Source organism: Rhinatrema bivittatum, chromosome 8 (assembly GCF_901001135.1).
Source record: "Rhinatrema bivittatum chromosome 8, aRhiBiv1.1, whole genome shotgun sequence".
Taxonomy (NCBI): Eukaryota; Metazoa; Chordata; class Amphibia; order Gymnophiona; family Rhinatrematidae; genus Rhinatrema; species Rhinatrema bivittatum.
Genome location: NC_042622.1, coordinates 11,985,509 through 12,004,165, shown reverse-complemented (window position 1 = coordinate 12,004,165; position 18,657 = coordinate 11,985,509). Strand labels below are relative to the sequence as shown.

The 18,657-nt window shown below is 50.2% G+C and overlaps 1 protein-coding gene across 2 annotated transcripts in view; it reads left to right on the top strand.

Annotated features, from left to right (window-relative positions):
• COL9A3 (collagen type IX alpha 3 chain) overlaps nucleotides 1–18,657 on the top strand; it is a 103,238-nt gene that overhangs the window by 4,197 nt on the left and 80,384 nt on the right. For both annotated transcript variants that reach the window (XM_029611944.1, XM_029611943.1), the window contains 5 exons: nucleotides 8,856–8,891; nucleotides 10,103–10,174; nucleotides 10,632–10,685; nucleotides 16,508–16,543; nucleotides 17,138–17,161. In XM_029611944.1, the coding sequence (XP_029467804.1) occupies nucleotides 8,856–8,891; nucleotides 10,103–10,174; nucleotides 10,632–10,685; nucleotides 16,508–16,543; nucleotides 17,138–17,161 (222 nt within the window). The remainder of the gene's footprint in view (nucleotides 1–8,855; nucleotides 8,892–10,102; nucleotides 10,175–10,631; nucleotides 10,686–16,507; nucleotides 16,544–17,137; nucleotides 17,162–18,657) is intronic.

The following is an 18,657-nucleotide window of genomic DNA, read 5'->3' as shown; positions in this document are numbered from 1 at the left end:
AAGCACAGAGGATCCTTAGCTGTGGGGGAGTGAGGGGTAAAGCCTGGGATAAGCACAGAGGATCCTTAGCTGTGGGGAGTGAGAGGTAAAGCCTGGGATAAGCACAGAGGATCCTTAGCTGTGGGGAGTGAGAGGTAAAGCCTGGGATAAGCACAGAGGATCCTCAGTTGTGGGGGAGTGAGGGGTAAAGCCTGGGATAAGCACAGAGGATCCTTAGCTGTGGGGGAGTGAGGGGTAAAGCCTGGGATAAGCACAGAGGATCCTTAGCTGTGAGGGAGAGAGGGGTAAAGCCTGGGATAAGCACAGAGGATCCTTAGCTGTGGGGAGTGAGAGGTAAAGCCTGGGATAAGCACAGAGGATCCTCAGTTGTGGGGGAGTGAGGGGTAAAGCCTGGGATAAGCACAGAGGATCCTTAGCTGTGGGGGAGTGAGGGGTAAAGCCTGGGATAAGCACAGAGGATCCTTAGCTGTGGGGGAGTGAGGGGTAAAGCCTGGGATAAGCACAGAGGATCCTTAGCTGTGAGGGAGAGAGGGGTAAAGCCTGGGATAAGCACAGAGGATCCTTAGCTGTGGGGGAGTGAGGGGTAAAGCCTGGGATAAGCACAGAGGATCCTTAGCTGTGAGGGAGTGAGGGGTAAAGCCTGGGATAAGGACAGAGGATCCTTAGCTGTGAGGGAGTGAGGGGTAAAGCCTGGGATAAGCACAGAGGATCCTTAGCTGTGGGGGAGTGAGGGGTAAAGCCTGGGATAAGCACAGAGGATCCTTAGCTGTGGGGGAGTGAGGGGTAAAGCCTGGGATAAGCACAGAGGATCCTTAGCTGTGAGGGAGTGAGGGGTAAAGCCTGGGATAAGCACAGAGGATCCTCAGTTGTGGGGGAGTGAGGGGTAAAGCCTGGGATAAGCACAGAGGATCCTTAGCTGTGGGGGAGTGAGAGGTAAAGCCTGGGATAAGCACAGAGGATCCTTAGCTGTGGGGGAGTGAGGGGTAAAGCCTGGGATAAGCACAGAGGATCCTTAGCTGTGGGGGAGTGAGGGGTAAAGCCTGGGATAAGCACATAGGATCCTTAGCTGTGGGGGAGTGAGGGGTAAAGCCTGGGATAAGCACAGAGGATCCTTAGCTGTGAGGGAGTGAGGGGTAAAGCCTGAGATAAGCACAGAGGATCCTTAGCTGTGGGGGAGTGAGGGGTAAAGCCTGGGATAAGCACAGAGGATCCTTAGCTGTGGGGGAGTGAGGGGTAAAGCCTGGGATAAGCACAGAGGATCCTTAGCTGTGAGGGAGTGAGGGGTAAAGCCTGGGATAAGCACAGAGGATCCTTAGCTGTGGGGGAGTGAGAGGTAAAGCCTGGAATAAGCACAGAGGATCCTTAACTGTGAGGGAGTGAGGGGTAAAGGCTGGGATAAGCACAGAGGATCCTTAGCTGTGGGGGAGTGAGAGGTAAAGGCTGGGATAAGCACAGAGGATCCTTAGCTGTGGGGGAGTGAGGGGTAAAGCCTGGGATAAGCACAGAGGATCCTTAGCTGTGAGGGAGTGAGGGGTAAAGCCTGGGATAAGCACAGAGGATCCTTAGTTGTGGGGGAGTGAGGGGTAAAGGCTGGGATAAGCACAGAGGATCCTTAGCTGTGAGGGAGTGAGGGGTAAAGCCTGGGATAAGCACAGAGGATCCTTAGCTGTGAGGGAGTGAGGGGTAAAGCCTGGGATAAGCAGAGAGGATCCTTAGCTGTGGGGGAGTGAGGGGTAAAGCCTGGGATAAGCACAGAGGATCCTTAGCTGTGAGGGAGTGAGGGGTAAAGCCTGGGATAAGCACAGAGGATCCTTAGCTGTGAGGGAGTGAGGGGTAAAACCTGGGATAAGCACAGAGGATCCTTAGCTGTGGGGGAGTGAGGGGTAAAGCCTGGGATAAGCACAGAGGATCCTTAGCTGTGAGGGAGTGAGGGGTAAAGCCTGGGATAAGCACAGAGGATCCTTAGCTGTGAGGGAGTGAGGGGTAAAGCCTGGGATAAGCACAGAGGATCCTTAGCTGTGGGGGAGTGAGGGGTAAAGCCTGGGATAAGGACAGAGGATCCTTAGCTGTGAGGGAGTGAGGGGTAAAGCCTGGGATAAGCACAGAGGATCCTTAGCTGTGAGGGAGTGAGGGGTAAAGCCTGGGATAAGCACAGAGGATCCTTAGCTGTGAGGGAGTGAGAGGTAAAGCCTGGGATAAGCACAGAGGATCCTTAGCTGTGGGGGAGTGAGGGGTAAAGCCTGGGATAAAGCACATAGGATCCTTAGCTGTGGGGGAGTGAGGGGTAAAGCCTGGGATAAGCACAGAGGATCCTTAGCTGTGAGGGAGTGAGGGGTAAAGCCTGAGATAAGCACAGAGGATCCTTAGCTGTGGGGGAGTGAGGGGTAAAGCCTGGGATAAGCACAGAGGATCCTTAGCTGTGGGGGAGTGAGGGGTAAAGCCTGGGATAAGCACAGAGGATCCTTAGCTGTGAGGGAGTGAGGGGTAAAACCTGGGATAAGCACAGAGGATCCTTAGCTGTGGGGGAGTGAGGGGTAAAGCCTGGGATAAGCACAGAGGATCCTTAGCTGTGAGGGAGTGAGGGGTAAAGCCTGGGATAAGCACAGAGGATCCTTAGCTGTGAGGGAGTGAGGGGTAAAGCCTGGGATAAGCACAGAGGATCCTTAGCTGTGGGGGAGTGAGGGGTAAAGCCTGGGATAAGCACAGAGGATCCTTAGCTGTGAGGGAGTGAGGGGTAAAGCCTGGGATAAGCACAGAGGATCCTTAGCTGTGAGGGAGTGAGAGGTAAAGCCTGGGATAAGCACAGAGGATCCTTAGCTGTGAGGGAGTGAGAGGTAAAGCCTGGGATAAGCACAGAGGATCCTTAGCTGTGAGGGAGTGAGAGGTAAAGCCTGGGATAAGCACAGAGGATCCTTAGCTGTGGGGGAGTGAGGGGTAAAGCCTGGGATAAGCACAGAGGATCCTTAGCTGTGGGGGAGTGAGGGGTAAAGCCTGGGTAAGCACAGAGGATCCTTAGCTGTGAGGGAGTGAGAGGTAAAGCCTGGGATAAGCACAGAGGATCCTTAGCTGTGGGGGAGTGAGGGGTAAAGCCTGGGATAAGGACAGAGGATCCTTAGCTGTGAGGGAGTGAGGGGTAAAGCCTGGGATAAGCACAGAGGATCCTTAGCTGTGAGGGAGTGAGGGGTAAAGCCTGGGATAAGCACAGAGGATCCTTAGCTGTGAGGGAGTGAGGGGTAAAGCCTGGGATAAGCACAGAGGATCCTTAGCTGTGGGGGAGTGAGGGGTAAAGCCTGGGATAAGCACAGAGGATCCTTAGCTGTGAGGGAGTGAGGGGTAAAGCCTGGGATAAGCACAGAGGATCCTTAGCTGTGAGGGAGTGAGAGGTAAAGCCTGGGATAAGCACAGAGGATCCTTAGCTGTGGGGGGAGTGAGGGGTAAAGCCTGGGTAAGCACAGAGGATCCTTAGCTGTGAGGGAGTGAGGGGTAAAGCCTGGGATAAGCACAGAGGATCCTTAGCTGTGAGGGAGTGAGGGGTAAAGCCTGGGATAAGCACAGAGGATCCTTAGCTGTGAGGGAGTGAGGGGTAAAGCCTGGGATAAGCACAGAGGATCCTTAGCTGTGAGGGAGTGAGGGGTAAAGCCTGGGATAAGCACAGAGGATCCTTAGCTGTGAGGGAGTGAGGGGTAAAGCCTGGGATAAGCACAGAGGATCCTTAGCTGTGAGGGAGTGAGGGGTAAAGCCTGGGATAAGCACAGAGGATCCTTAGCTGTGAGGGAGTGAGGGGTAAAGCCTGGGATAAGCACAGAGGATCCTTAGCTGTGAGGGAGTGAGGGGTAAAGCCTAGGATAAGCACAGAGGATCCTTAGCTGTGGGGGAGTGAGGGGTAAAGCCTGGGATAAGCACAGAGGATCCTTAGCTGTGAGGGAGTGAGGGGTAAAGCCTGGGATAAGCACAGAGGATCCTTAGCTGTGAGGGAGTGAGGGGTAAAGCCTGGGATAAGCACAGAGGATCCTTAGCTGTGAGGGAGTGAGGGGTAAAGCCTGGGATAAGCACAGAGGATCCTTAGCTGTGAGGGAGTGAGGGGTAAAGCCTGGGATAAGCACAGAGGATCCTTAGCTGTGAGGGAGTGAGGGGTAAAGCCTGGGATAAGCACAGAGGATCCTTAGCTGTGAGGGAGTGAGGGGTAAAGCCTGGGATAAGCACAGAGGATCCTTAGCTGTGAGGGAGTGAGGGGTAAAGCCTGGGATAAGCACAGAGGATCCTTAGCTGTGAGGGAGTGAGGGGTAAAGCCTGGGATAAGCACAGAGGATCCTTAGCTGTGGGGGAGTGAGGGGTAAAGCCTGGGATAAGCACAGAGGATCCTTAGCTGTGGGGGAGTGAGGGGTAAAACCTGGGATAAGCACAGAGGATCCTTAGCTGTGGGGGAGTGAGGGGTAAAGCCTGGAATAAGCACAGAGGATCCTTAGCTGTGGGGGAGTGAGGGGTAAAACCTGGGATAAGCACAGAGGATCCTTAGCTGTGAGGGAGTGAGGGGTAAAGCCTAGGATAAGCACAGAGGATCCTTAGCTGTGGGGGAGTGAGGGGGTAAAGCCTGGGATAAGCACAGAGGATCCTTAGCTGTGGGGGAGTGAGGGGTAAAGCCTGGGATAAGCACAGAGGATCCTTAGCTGTGGGGGAGTGAGGGCTAAAGCCTGGGATAAGCACAGAGGATCCTTAACTGTGGGGGAGTGAGGGGTAAAGCCTGGGATAAGCACAGAGGATCCTTAGCTGTGGGGGAGTGAGGGGTAAAGCCTGGGATAAGCACTGAGGATCCTTAGCTGTGGGGGAGTGAGGGGTAAAGCCTGGGATAAGCACAGAGGATCCTTAGCTGTGGGGGAGTGAGGGATAAAGCCTGGGATAAGCACAGAGGATCCTTAGCTGTGAGGGAGTGAGGGGTAAAGCCTGGGATAAGCACAGAGGATCCTTAGCTGTGGGGAGTGAGGGGTAAAGCCTGGGATAAGCACAGAGGATCCTTAGCTGTGGGGGGAGTGAGAGGTAAAGCCTGGGATAAGCACAGAGGATCCTTAGCTGTGAGGGAGTGAGAGGTAAAGCCTGGGATAAGCACAGAGGATCCTTAGCTGTGGGGGGAGTGAGAGGTAAAGCCTGGGATAAGCACAGAGGATCCTTAGCTGTGGGGGGAGTGAGAGGTAAAGCCTGGGATAAGCACAGAGGATCCTTAGCTGTGAGGGAGTGAGAGGTAAAGCCTGGGATAAGCACAGAGGATCCTTAGCTGTGAGGGAGTGAGGGATAAAGCCTGGGATAAGGACAGAGGATCCTTAGCTGTGGGGGAGTGAGGGGTAAAGCCTGGGATAAGCACAGAGGATCCTTAGCTGTGAGGGAGTGAGGGGTAAAGCCTGGGATAAGCACAGAGGATCCTTAGCTGTGGGGGAGTGAGGGGTAAAGCCTGGGATAAGCACAGAGGATCCTTAGCTGTGAGGGGTAAAGCCTGGGATAAGCACAGAGGATCCTTAGCTGTGAGGGGTAAAGCCTGGGATAAGCACAGAGGATCCTTAGCTGTGAGGGAGTGAGAGGTAAAGCCTGGGATAAGCACAGAGGATCCTTAGCTGTGAGGGAGTGAGAGGTAAAGCCTGGGATAAGCACAGAGGATCCTTAGCTGTGGGGGAGTGAGGGGTAAAGCCCGGGATAAGCACAGAGGATCCTTAGCTGTGAGGGAGTGAGAGGTAAAGCCTGGGATAAGCACAGAGGATCCTTAGCTGTGAGGGAGTGAGAGGTAAAGCCCGGGATAAGCACAGAGGATCCTTAGCTGTGAGGGAGTGAGGGGTAAAACCTGGGATAAGCACAGAGGATCCTTAGCTGTGAGGGAGTGAGGGGTAAAACCTGGGATAAGCACAGAGGATCCTTAGCTGTGGGGGAGTGAGAGGTAAAGCCTGGGATAAGCACAGAGGATCCTCAGTTGTGGGGGAGTGAGGGGTAAAACCTGGGATAAGCACAGAGGATCCTTAGCTGTGAGGGAGTGAGGGGTAAAACCTGGGATAAGCACAGAGGATCCTTAGCTGTGGGGGAGTGAGGGGTAAAGCCTGGGATAAGCACAGAGGATCCTCAGTTGTGGGGGAGTGAGGGATAAAGCCTGGGATAAGCACAGAGGATCCTTAGCTGTGGGGGAGTGAGAGGTAAAGCCTGGGATAAGCACAGAGGATCCTTAGCTGTGGGGGAGTGAGGGGTAAAGCCTGGGATAAGCACAGAGGATCCTTAGCTGTGGGGGAGTGAGGGGTAAAGCCTGGGATAAGCACAGAGGATCCTTAGCTGTGGGGGAGTGAGAGGTAAAGCCTGGGATAAGCACAGAGGATCCTTAGCTGTGGGGGAGTGAGGGGTAAAGCCTGGGATAAGCACAGAGGATCCTCAGTTGTGGGGGAGTGAGGGGTAAAGCCTGGGATAAGCACAGAGGATCCTTAGCTGTGGGGGAGTGAGAGGTAAAGCCTGGGATAAGCACAGAGGATCCTTAGCTGTGAGGGAGTGAGAGGTAAAGCCTGGGATAAGCACAGAGGATCCTTAGCTGTGAGGGAGTGAGGGGTAAAGCCTGGGATAAGCACAGAGGATCCTTAGCTGTGAGGGAGTGAGGGGTAAAGCCTGGGATAAGCACAGAGGATCCTTAGCTGTGAGGGAGTGAGAGGTAAAGCTTGACATGGAGAAGATTCTGCAATTTGCATCAGGAATGGTTGGACCAATGGGCTTTCCAGTTGTATCTGCTGTCATTTGGTACATTTCTATGATAGGTTACAAGGTAGGAAAGTGAAATGGTTAGATAAATAGTTATAGCTTGAAAAGAATCCCAAATTGTTTAATGTTTTTTCTATGGAAATATTATCCTGTTACTGTAGAAAGGGATTCCTTATATGCTTTGAAAGAAATGAGCATCGAAGTTATAGTAAAGTCATTTGCTTGATGAAGGATCGCTGGATGTGAATGCATCACAGACGCTGAACCCAGAAACTGCCTCGCCTTGCCGATGAGGCTCATGAATTCAATTGTACTGGGGATTTCTTCATAAAGAGGCCTTCCACTTTATGCATACTGTAAATCATGCATTCCTTATACCCAGGGGCTCAATCCTGGGCCTTATTATAGAGCAGAAGCTCCTGGGAGCACCGTCCTTTTCCTTATTATACAGCAGAGACTTCTGTGGGGCTCAGTCCCTGGCCTTAATCCCTGTCCTTATTATAGAGCAGGAATGCCCTGTGGTTCAATCCCTGTTCTTATTATACTACAGGGGCTCATTGTAGAGCAGGGACTCCCCAAGGCTCAATACCTGTCCTTATTATGCAGCAGGAGCTCTCAGGGGCTCAATCCTGGTCCTTATTATAGAGCAGAAGCTCCTGGGAGCACCGTCCTTTTCCTTATTATACAGCAGAGACTCCTGTGGGGCTCAGTCCCTGTCCGTGTTCAGCAAGGGCTCCCAGAAGCTCAATCCCTGTCCTTATTATACAGCAGGGGCTCCCAGGTACTCAATACCTGTCCTTATTATGCAGCAGGAGCTCTCAGGGGCTCAATCCTGGTCCTTATTATAGAGCAGAAGCTCCTGGGAGCACCGTCCTTTTCCTTATTATACAGCAGAGACTCCTGTGGGGCTCAGTCCCTGTCCGTGTTCAGCAAGGGCTCCCAGAAGCTCAATCCCTGTCCTTATTATACAGCAGGGGCTCCCAGGTACTCAATCTCTGTCCTTATTATGCAGCAGGAGCTCTCAGGGGCTCAATCCTGGTCCTTATTATACAGCAGAAGCTCCTGGGAGCACAGTCCCTTTCCTTATTATACAGCAGAGACTCCTGTGGGGCTCAGTCCCTGTCCGTGTACAGCGAGGGCTCCCAGAAGCTCAATCCCTGGCCTTATTATACAGCACGAACTCCCCAGGGATCAATCACTGTCCTTATTATAGAGCAGGAGCTCCCAGAAGCTCAGTCCCTTTATACCCCAGGGGCTCAATCCCTGTCCTTATTATAGAGCAGGAGCTCTCAGGGGCTCAGTCCCTTTTCTTATTATACCCCAGGGGCTCAATCCCTGTCCTTATTATACAGTAGGGGCTCCCAGGTACTCGACCTCTGTTCTTGTTATGCAGCAGGAGCTGGTGGGGGCTCAGTTGGCTGTCACAACTTGCAGGTCCCTGGACTTTTTCCTGCTTTGTGCCTGTAAATAAGCAGGATGATGGCAGCACTGAATCCCAGTGCATCCTTTCCCTCCCGAGGCAGGGTGGGCAGGGGGAAGTAGTTCAAGTTTTAAAAGCTTTTGTTACAGGGGTAAACCCGCATTTCCACCCGGAGAAAGCTTTCTTCTCACCAGGCAGCTGCAGTGGAAGGGACTGGGGAGCGGATAAACCTGGAGGAAGGGCCGCCGTATTCCTTTCTCTTGAGCCTGGTTCTGCTACCTGACCCAGGTTTATCCCGGGACTGCTGGCAGCACTTGCAGTGAGCCCTCTGTGTGGCTCTAGAAAGTGCAGGTAAAACCCGGAGCGCCACGGAGCCGGGCTCCCGGAGCAAACAGATCAGGCTGCTGGGCAGTGGGTGAGCGGCGGTGCTGAAATCTGCCCCCGACAGGGTGGCAGGGGGGTAAAATGCCAGCCGGAGAATCAGAAACCCACACTTTTACGTTGTGACCTAGGCCCGATGAACCGAATCCAGCTTCGGCCATGTGGCCCTCCGTGCTAAACCTAACGAATTAAGGAAACTGCCGGCATCGGCGTGAACGCGACAGATAAAAAGGGCAAAGCCGAGCGGGGCTGGAGCGATGACGGCCTGGGCTGCCGCCGCCGCTGCTGGGAGCGAGCCACTCCTGCTAAATGACTCTCTCTTTTCATTTTATTTCAGGGAGAACCCGGGCCTCCTGGCTTTCCTGGCCCTCCTGTAAGTATTTGCAGTGACTGGGGGGGTGGGGGGTTGGCCTGGGGCTTTAGGCCTCCTTGCATCTGTGACCCGGCCTGTCCTGGAGCAGGGGGAGGAGCCGGCCGGGGCCCGCGGTGGGCGGGGCACGGAGCTCCATGGGCACCGGCCGGCTCTGTCTGGGATTGTTCCCTTTCCAGCTCACAGGGCTCTGGGCCAGTTCTCGAGTTCCTTCCAGCAGCACTACATGTCCCAGAATGCTTCAGGGCGACGCCACCAGGGGGAGGGGGGCACTGGGGCTGGGGTGGGAGAGGGGAGCTGCAGGCAGGAGTGAATGATTAGTAGAGGGGCTGTTCTCCAAGGCCAGCAGCGTCTCATGCTTAGAAATAAGCAACCCCCCCCCCCTCCCCCACCCAATGAACGAGTTAAGGAAAGAAAGTAAGGACCGCATGCATCCCATAATCATCTCCCTCCTAGGTCTGTACCTCGGATAAATAACTGATAAGCTCCTTTGCAAGGTGCAGTGGCCACGTGACGCTGGGCTATCGGCCCCAGCGGTGCCACAGCTGTAAGGGAGGCCAGCGGTGCCACAGCTGTAAGGGAGGCCGGCGCTACAAGATTCGGGCTTCAAAGTCCAGCGCCAAAAAAAAAACAGAGCAGCAGGCGTCTGCGCCCCATAGGGCTGCCTTGCGATGCCGGCGAGGGGTAAGAGCCGCCCCCAGCCAGCCCTTTACATTTAATTTACACACCTAGTTTATTATTTTACATTGTTACCGTACTATGACGGCACACGAGTAATTTGTAATCTACACCACCCATATTTCTCTTTATCGTGCCCTTCTGTAAACCGTTGTGATGGTATTTAACTTAACGACGGTATAGAAAAATTTTTAAATAAATAAAATAAATAAATAAAGAGTGGATCTGCAGATGAGCAGAACTCTTTCTGAATATTCTGGTGCCCGGGCAGCCCTTCCCGAGCTGCAGCCGCATGTACGCGGTCTGGAAACGCCTGTGAGGGATCGGATAAAGCAGTAAGCCGGACCGGCCCAGAGTTACCCGAAATAGGACACGCTCCGTGCACCGTCTGCTGCGGCTGGAGAGGGAAGAGGAAACCCGATCCCTCCTCCCGAGTGCGTTCAAATGCCCCTCACTTGTGGAGCAGCTGAAGAGATTCCTGGCCCGGCCTCCTGGTATAATGGGCTCTTTGTATTTTATTTGTGTTTCTGACTTAGGGACCCAAAGGTACTGCAGGCAAGCCAGGGGAGGTGGGGAAGGCCGGCCGGCCTGGACTTCCTGGCATTGATGTAAGTGATGATGTCTCCCAGCTTGTGTCTGCATGATGCGCCGAGGAGCGGGACCGGGTAAGGTGGGGAGCGGTCATTTCTTCAGTTCATCTGGGAGCGGGCAGATTTCTCCCCTTTCTTTCCCGCGATGCTGGGGGATTGCTGATGTTTCCTTAAAGAAATGGAAGTGAGGTCCGCAGCCATTCGGATTCCCGTTTTTCCTGGGGAGTTCCGCAGCTTCCTTCCGCTGCCTGCAGGAATTTGGGGGATTTGGCTTTTTTTTTTTTTCCCTTTGCTTCCCTTGCACCTCTCTCTTTCCAGCCTGCTTCGGGCCTTCCGTCTTCCCCTCAGCTTTCAGGGGCGTCTCATCGTTTTTGCCACAGTAAAAACCCCGCAGGGCCTCCGCTTAGTGACTGCGCGTGTTTCTGCGTCGCTCTCTGGTCCCTGGCTCTGACTTTTCTGCCGCTCTCCTTTGCAGGGTTTGACCGGCCCTGATGGCAGGCTCGGCCGTGACGGACCTCCTGGGGACAGGGTGAGTACTGAAGCCTGCACCCAGGTTCTGCTCGGCAATTCAGGGTCCTTCGCGCCGGTTCAGACCTCCACAGGAGAGCTGGGTGAGGACAATGAGAGAAGGTTTAAAACTGGGCCCTGAAGTTATAAGCAGGACTCCTTCCAGCTCCTCAGCACAGGGCAGGCCACAGGTCTCGCAGTTTGGGCCTGGGTGGGCTCCTCGTTGAATGGATCCTTTCTTTTTTTGGTTGGAACGTGTTTACACGGTAAGGACCGCCACCCGCGGGCGCTCAGGCGGGAGTGCCGCAGGGCTCCTCCTCGGTGCCGGCGGGAGGGCGTCCGGCCGCCTTAGTGGCGACGTCGTCACGTGATCTCTCTCTCATCGCACACGACAAACGACCCACAGCTCCTCGCAGAAATAACTACCCAGAAACGGGAAAACCGTCCTCCAGCTCCGTGCCTCGCCCGCGCCGCTTCCCATCTCGCCCGTCCTTTCAGAACTGCCGCCCTCCCCGGCTACTCCGGCGCCCCGGGTGCCGCTCAAGCCAATCTGCTGCCCGAGGCGAGGGCTGAGATGCCGCTCTCCCCCACCCCCAAAGCACGATGCAGGTCAGATCACCAAGCTGGCCCTGGGAAGGGGGCCAGGGGGGCGAGGTTCCCATTGGAGTTTGGCCCCTTTGGATGACTGGGAACGCTGTGGAAGTGTCCCCGTTCCCAGGTAAGAGTGCCAGGGATAATATTCCCAGGAAGCTGGGACCCCCTGTCGTCTGCTTCCCAACCTTCCCAGGCATTTGCGTCCTGGAATGTGGGAGATAAGTGAATCTGTTTTTTATTTAGACATTTTCTATCCCTTCGTTCCAAATGATGATCACAACAGTTTACAAAGAAACGTTCATACTGGGATCAACATTTGCATAACCGGGAGTAATATAAAATTATGGGGAAGTTCATTCTTAGTAAAGGTCTGGGGCCTTAGGCTAGTAGTGCAGAAAATGAATGGTGAGGGTCCGTGCATAGCGCACTAGTGCAAGAGAGCTAGTGCAAGGGTCTAAGGCGCTCTGCCAGCCTTCCAGATTTGCACCCATCCCCCTCGCCTCCCCCAGCTCTCAGCATGCACGCAATAAAAACTTCTGCATTTATAAGAACAGATTTTATATGAAAAAAGACATTGCAAGTACAGATTTCCGGTGTACAAATATCACTTACGACAGCATGGATGTTACATGTACATGCACTGCTGAGGTGATAACGAGGGAAGCCTGCAAAAAGGAACTTGGGAGCCCATAGGCCTATTGTAAAAAGTGCGTTGGGTTTGGGCTTGGCCCTCGGAAAGCCATGAATAAACTGAAGTACAATTACAATATAGTAAACATCCCGTACCAAAACGGCACTAAATGCCAGCTCTCAAATAGTAAGAACCCTACCCATGAAATGCAGCACCGCAAATGTTACATCAGGCCCTGAAACACAAATACACCTATTCAGAAAAGTGAACAAGCCAGGCTGCTATAGATCCCTGCACAGAAACTACACAGTAGCAGAATACCTCACCTCCGTCACTCACACACCAGAACATAGACAGATCCTCACCAAATACAGAATAAAGTGATCACAAAGTATAAAGAGAAATGTGCAGACAAAAACTGTACTGGAAACTGCAAAAAACCAGGCTCTGTATGTAATGCATCAGTGGAAAAAAGAAACATCACCGTTCCTCATAAAATAGCAAAATCAGGAAATATAAAACATCAATCATAATAATAAAACCATACTAATAAAAAATACATATTTGAAGACAGCTGATGAACAGAATACCATTATATATACATTTTTTAACATTTACCCAAAGCCAATAAAATATTTCAAAACAGCAAATACATGAAATTACATCCAATAATCATTAAAAAAAATTCCCAGTTTTCCATAGCTGGGAACTTTTGATTTATTCACCTTGAAATTGTCCTGGATTGGTGGGGGAAGGGGAGCTGCACACAAACTTTGTCCGCTCTCTCTCACATACACACTCTGTCTAACAAACAGATGTTCATTTTCAAAATGCACACTCACTCTCACACACAGGCACATGCTCGCTAACACTCAATCCCATGCTCACTTATTCAAATACACATACTCGCTCACAATCTCTCATATGCTCATACCCCCCCCCCCCCCACACACACACACAATCATTCCCTCTTTCACATGGTCACACTCATTTCTTCCTCACACTTTCTCAGATGCGCACACAAACACATGCTCGCTTATACTCGCACACATGCTCGCTTATACTCTCTCACATGTGCTGAACACACACGCTCGCTTTTATTCTCTCACATGTGCTGAACACACATGCTTGCTTATACTCTCTCACGTGCTGAACACACATGCTCGCTTATACTCTCTCACATGTTCCCTCTTGTTCCACTTTCCCTCTCACTCAATCCCTTCTCTTCCTTCTGATGCAGGGCCTGGGATCCCCAAATTCTTATGCAACAAATAGTGATTTCAGCGAGGTGCGAGTTAACTTGTAGGTGGAGGAAAGTATTAGCTCCTCTCCCGAGGAGGGTACATCAAAGATTGGGGAAAATGTTTAACTTGAGTTGGCTGACTGCCATTAAGATGAGCAACTTGACCATGTGCGAGGAATACTGGGAACCTGATATACAATGGGTAAAGGGGCTAAGTAAACCAGAGATGAGTTGAACTGTGGGTGCTTCCTTGTTGTTACGCTGTCGTGGTACACGCATTATAACTGGTCACGTGTATGCCTCATGGGGTGTATTCTGTATTGTCTTTCATTACTGTGGGAAAGCTTGGAGATATTTGTTAACGGTATCACGGCAGGGGGAGGGGTTGGGGGCTGGAACATGAAGTTTGCAGTTGAATATTATGGTTATGGATGTTGATGATTCTACGTTTTGTGGACTGTTTTAAAATAAAAATGTTCAATTAAAAAAAAAAAGTGCACATCAGGCGCACTATTATTTTTCACATAAAGGGGTAATAACTAATAGCCTCCTCAACATGGCATTTACATGTGATAAGCGCTATTAGCTATGTGCTGGTTTGGACATTCGTTTTGGACATGCTTATCCCCTTATTTCACAAGGGATTATGGACATGCGGTTGGACGCATGGCCAACCACAGGTTAACCTGTGCACTAGCCTGAGCACACAGGATTGCATCGGCCTGCTTGTGTTCAACATGCAGATTACCGTCTTACCTTGTTTGGGGTTCTAACCGCTGCTCCATTCAGGTTTTCCCCCGCACTGACTCTTTCGCAGATCAAGCAGTGACAAACACTCCTTACGATGCAAGAAATAATTTATTTATTTATCTATCTATTTATTTATTTAGGGCTTTTTTTATACCGATATTCATGATACCAATTATTTCGTGTCGGTTTACAATAAACAGCGGTGCAATAACATTAACATCAACATGAGCAATAGCCGAAGAGAGAGCAAAGTGAGCAAAAGTTACAATAAAACAGGGGCACTTGAACTGGGAGGAGGAAGAGCCAGAGGCATGGCTAACTCAGAAAATAATATCAGGTCATTAATAACTAACATGGCTAACTCAGAAAATAATATCAGGTCAAATAATTTATTTATTTATTTATTTATTTAGTGATTTTTTATATACCGCGGCACGTTAAAAACATCACCTCCGTTTACAATAAACAATAATTCAGCAACAGGCTTTACAGAGAAATTGAAATAACATAGACATGATATATATAAAAAAATACCAACAAAATAACAGCAAATACAATAAACCAATGGTAATCATGATCCTTAGTTAATGGCAATTCTAGTAATAAATGGAAGATCAGAGACCAAGAAAGTCAAAATTAGTAGTGAGAAGTATAAAATCGGCGTGTAGCAATGATTCGGTGAGAACAGGAATATTAATCGGTATTTCAGTAGAGGAGAGGATCATTGAGTGTAAGCTTGTTTGAACAGCCATGTTTTGAGGTTTTGCTTAAACTTCTTATGGCAGGGTTCGAGACGCAGGTCGGTTGGCATTTTGTTCCAGATGTTGGTCCCGGCAATAGTGAATGTATCTTTCCAACAGCCACCATCACTGTATAATTTGTAGTTGTTAGTCTAACCCCGATGATACACACTATAACCCTCTCATAGAGATTACAGACTTTCTCCAGTCTCTAGTTAGCACCCCAAACCACAGCTAGGCATAGTCTTAGTGAGTCTAGTAGCATATGCTGTAAATTATCTTTTTATAAATCTTTCCTTTCTAAATTGTGAAGCAAGAAGCTTCAGAATCACTACCTTCCCTGTCTGAAATCCAGCAGTGGAATGACTGAGAACTAAATGGTCACTGCTGAAGCTCGCTTAGTTTCACTTTCACCCTATATCAAACGTTGTTTGTTGTTTATTACTATCATTATTACTGTTTTTTATCCATGTTACTGTTATTCCTTCACGTTACTGTTTCTAATCGTTCCCTGTACCTAACAAAAGGAAATGCTTAACTTCCTGCACCATTAAGTTATATGTAAACCGATGTGATATGTAAATCGAACATCGGTATATAAAAACAAATAAATAAAATATCATGACTTGGAGCTGCCAACTGGCATCAGCTGGTTGAGAAAGTGCTGAAGCATGGTTGGTCTCTCCAGCTGGCTCCGTTATGTCTGTCTTGGAGTACAACACTGCATTGCTGTGCTTCCCCCATAGACTTTAATTGGAATGAGCCAAAAAGGATTCAGGTTTTTTGTGGAATTGCGCTTAAGAAAAAATCGACTCATTCGTCCTGTTTTTCTTGTTTTGTTTTTTTTCATGACTGTTTATTTTGAATCAAGGTACACAAGAGAAGAAGTGCCAAATTACAATGCAACACATAACCAAGTATGTAAGGAAACGTACACATAAAGTACAATAAGTACTGGGGAGAGCAGAGAGAAAGCATCCATACAAAGCAATGTGGATGCAAGGACTCCTAGGCAAACCGTCAAAGAAACGTAATCAACACTTGACTCATGCCAGGACCAACAGTGGCCCCATCTCGGTTCATAATCTTGACTTTTGTGCTTTAGAGTCAAAGTAATCTGCTCCATGACTGTGAGTTGAGACACCATAGTGTACCAGTAATAAGCAGTGCTCAGTTGCCCAGCACGTAACCGATGGGATACTAATCTCTTAAGATCATCCAACCTACTTAACATACACAACTGAGGTGAAAACATCACAGAACATGCAGTCATCTCTTGTACTGCTTTATACCGTGGCACCTCTCGACATTCCCACCACCTATATATATACACGTCTCTGTCGCCCCGGCATTGTCGCCAACAAAGAGGACTAGATTTACTGAATCTAGTAGAGGAGAGTGGGTGTCTATAAATGCGAAGCAGCGATTTTTGTACATTCATTTGTGGTGTTTATTGCAAATAGATAACTTAGATATCGAGCACCAAATACCTTGCCAGAGTCTTCTAAATCCACGCCTAAATCCCTGTTCCACTGATCTATCAGTTTTGCACTAATAGTCAGATCGTAATTTCCAAAATGAAGAATGTTATAGAACCTGGAATCGATATAGGCAATTTTTGTGGCTTGTGAGCATCTTCTCTAGGCTATTTTTAGGACGTAATATGGGGTCAATATCGGGATCACTAAAATTGTTGTGTCTTATTTGCAAATATATGTAATGTCTATGTGAAAGAACCCTAAATTTCGCCTGCAGAGTCGTAAACATTTTAAAGTTGCATTCATCCTGCTTTTCCATTTGGATGAAAACGTTGCATGTCCCTATGGGGGGGTTGAAACATGGGGTTCACCTGCAACACCTCGCACTAATGCCTTTCCATCTCACAGGGTGAAATTGGACCAGCAGGACCAGATGGACCTGCCGTAAGTACAACCTGCTGCTTTCATCTCATTTTCTTCCACAAGCTTGAACATTAAAATTACAAAGAGACAGAAATTTTGTGTGACTGACAGAGGGAACCCTTAGGGTCTGAGTCACTAAGACTTTCCTCCCATTCCCTATCTGTGGGGAAACTAAGAATTAGGCCCTAAGCCTTCCGAGAAAGTCACTAACGCATGCAGATGAGCTACGTCAAGCTGACACTTAACTTCCTGCTTCCAACCCCGTCTTCCCTCCCCCTCCTCTCCTCATCCTCCTCCTTTAGGGAAGAGAAAGGACCATTGTGCTTTTGTCTTTGCCTCCTCGCTTCCTTTTCCATGTCTCCTCTCCTTTTTTTGTGTCCTCTCCTTCTGAGTTTTCTTCCTCCTGCCCATTTCCGCGGGTCCTTGTTGAAGTCTAGGCAATGACTACGGAACATGGAAAACGCAGCGGCTCCAAACAGGGTGAATTGGCTTCCGGACTCTGCCGCGCAGTTATCTGAAGACGTTAGCAATCACTCCTACCTGTGCCCTTTAGGGGAGTTGATAATTTGCTGTGCTAGGTCTCTAAGTAATCTCTCTTTCTCTCTTGTTTTGCAGGGAAGGGGACCGCCAGGCCGTCCAGTAAGTAGGCATTTTATACCTACATCAGTGTTGTAAACAGATGGCCGTGTATGCGTTTAATGAATGGACAGATACCCGGGGTGGTTGGTAGCTGATCTCTGCATGGCACTGGAGTGGCCTGGACTCAGGGAAGATCCTGAGCCCCTAACTCTTCCCAGGTCCAGTCCCTGGGGGGAGGGCAGTGGCTGTAACTGTCTTGGCACACACGACCTTGCAGAATATGTAAGCCACAGGTACAGAGGGACTCTACTGCCTTTTAAGCTTCTCCAGAAAACCTTTGCCAGCGGGCACTGTTCATGTATCAGAGGGGTTGGGACTTGAATGCTGCCAGCCCATGAGCCCTTGTGTTTTTAAGCAGATGGGTTTGATGGGATGCTGATGCTCAGCTGACTGGTTGAGCAGCAGAGTCGGAGAGAGGGCTGCTGGGAGGCAGTAGGCGCCCTTTGATTGAGGCACACGCTTGGTCTCCCCTGCACCCCTGTATCTTTCGAAGGGGATCCCATGATGTTCCCCTTCTCCACATCGGAAGCTGGGACCCGAAACCCAAGGAAGGTAATTATCAAAGAGCCAGCATAGCAGTAAATTCTGTGTGCACCTTGTACGTGCAGTCTTTACCGAGGATTTTCAAAGTGAACTTATGTGCTTTGAAAATGGACTTGAATAATTGGCCGACCATGTGCACAAACCCAGCTTGCTCCATGGACAGCATAACACGTGTGTGGGAAGTAACGTGCAGCCTCATCCCAATGCCTCTTTTAAGGGAAGGATGCATGGATCCGACTTAACCTGTGCACCTTTTAGGTCCTGAGTGAAAGCCAAGCCCGAGGTGTCTGGGGATGGCTCAGTCACATATTCCAGCACAACTGGGTGAGACGCTAGTAGGAATTTTGAGAGTGACCTGACAGCCACAATAAAAAGGTGCTATTGACTCTTGCACGCCGCCACGTTCATCCTTCTGGGGGCCGTTGTACAATGCAGCTGAAACCTGAGGTAACGAAAAGCTGCTTGGGTCAACCGTAGCATCAATGATTTCCAAAGGTCAGGAAGTGCTAGGACGACCCGATGTCTGCGGCCCAGAAAACTCTGCGCCTGGGAAGTGCTGGTGACTCTGCAGAGAGTTGGGATTGCGCTGAAAACACTTCTTTAGTTTATTCCAGTTTCTCTTCATTAGGGAATAACTTTCAGTGGGGCGTGCTGACTGCCTGATGTGTGAAATCGTGTGCATGCACGCCGGACGGGTGTGGGGCTTGCATGCATTCTCCCAGCATTGTGTGCGTGAAATTTTCAGCGCGGACTCTACACTTGTGAGGCAGCTTTCAAGGAAAGTTGTAACATTTACTGAACTGAAATAGCATTGAACTAACTTCTCCCTCCCCTCCCCACCCCACAGACACAAGAATGGCTCCTCCCCACCATAGGCCCTGGACCATGCTGAGCTCTGTCGCAGGCCTCCCCAATGATGCAGGAAAGTGCAGGAGCCATCCCCAGGCACTGCT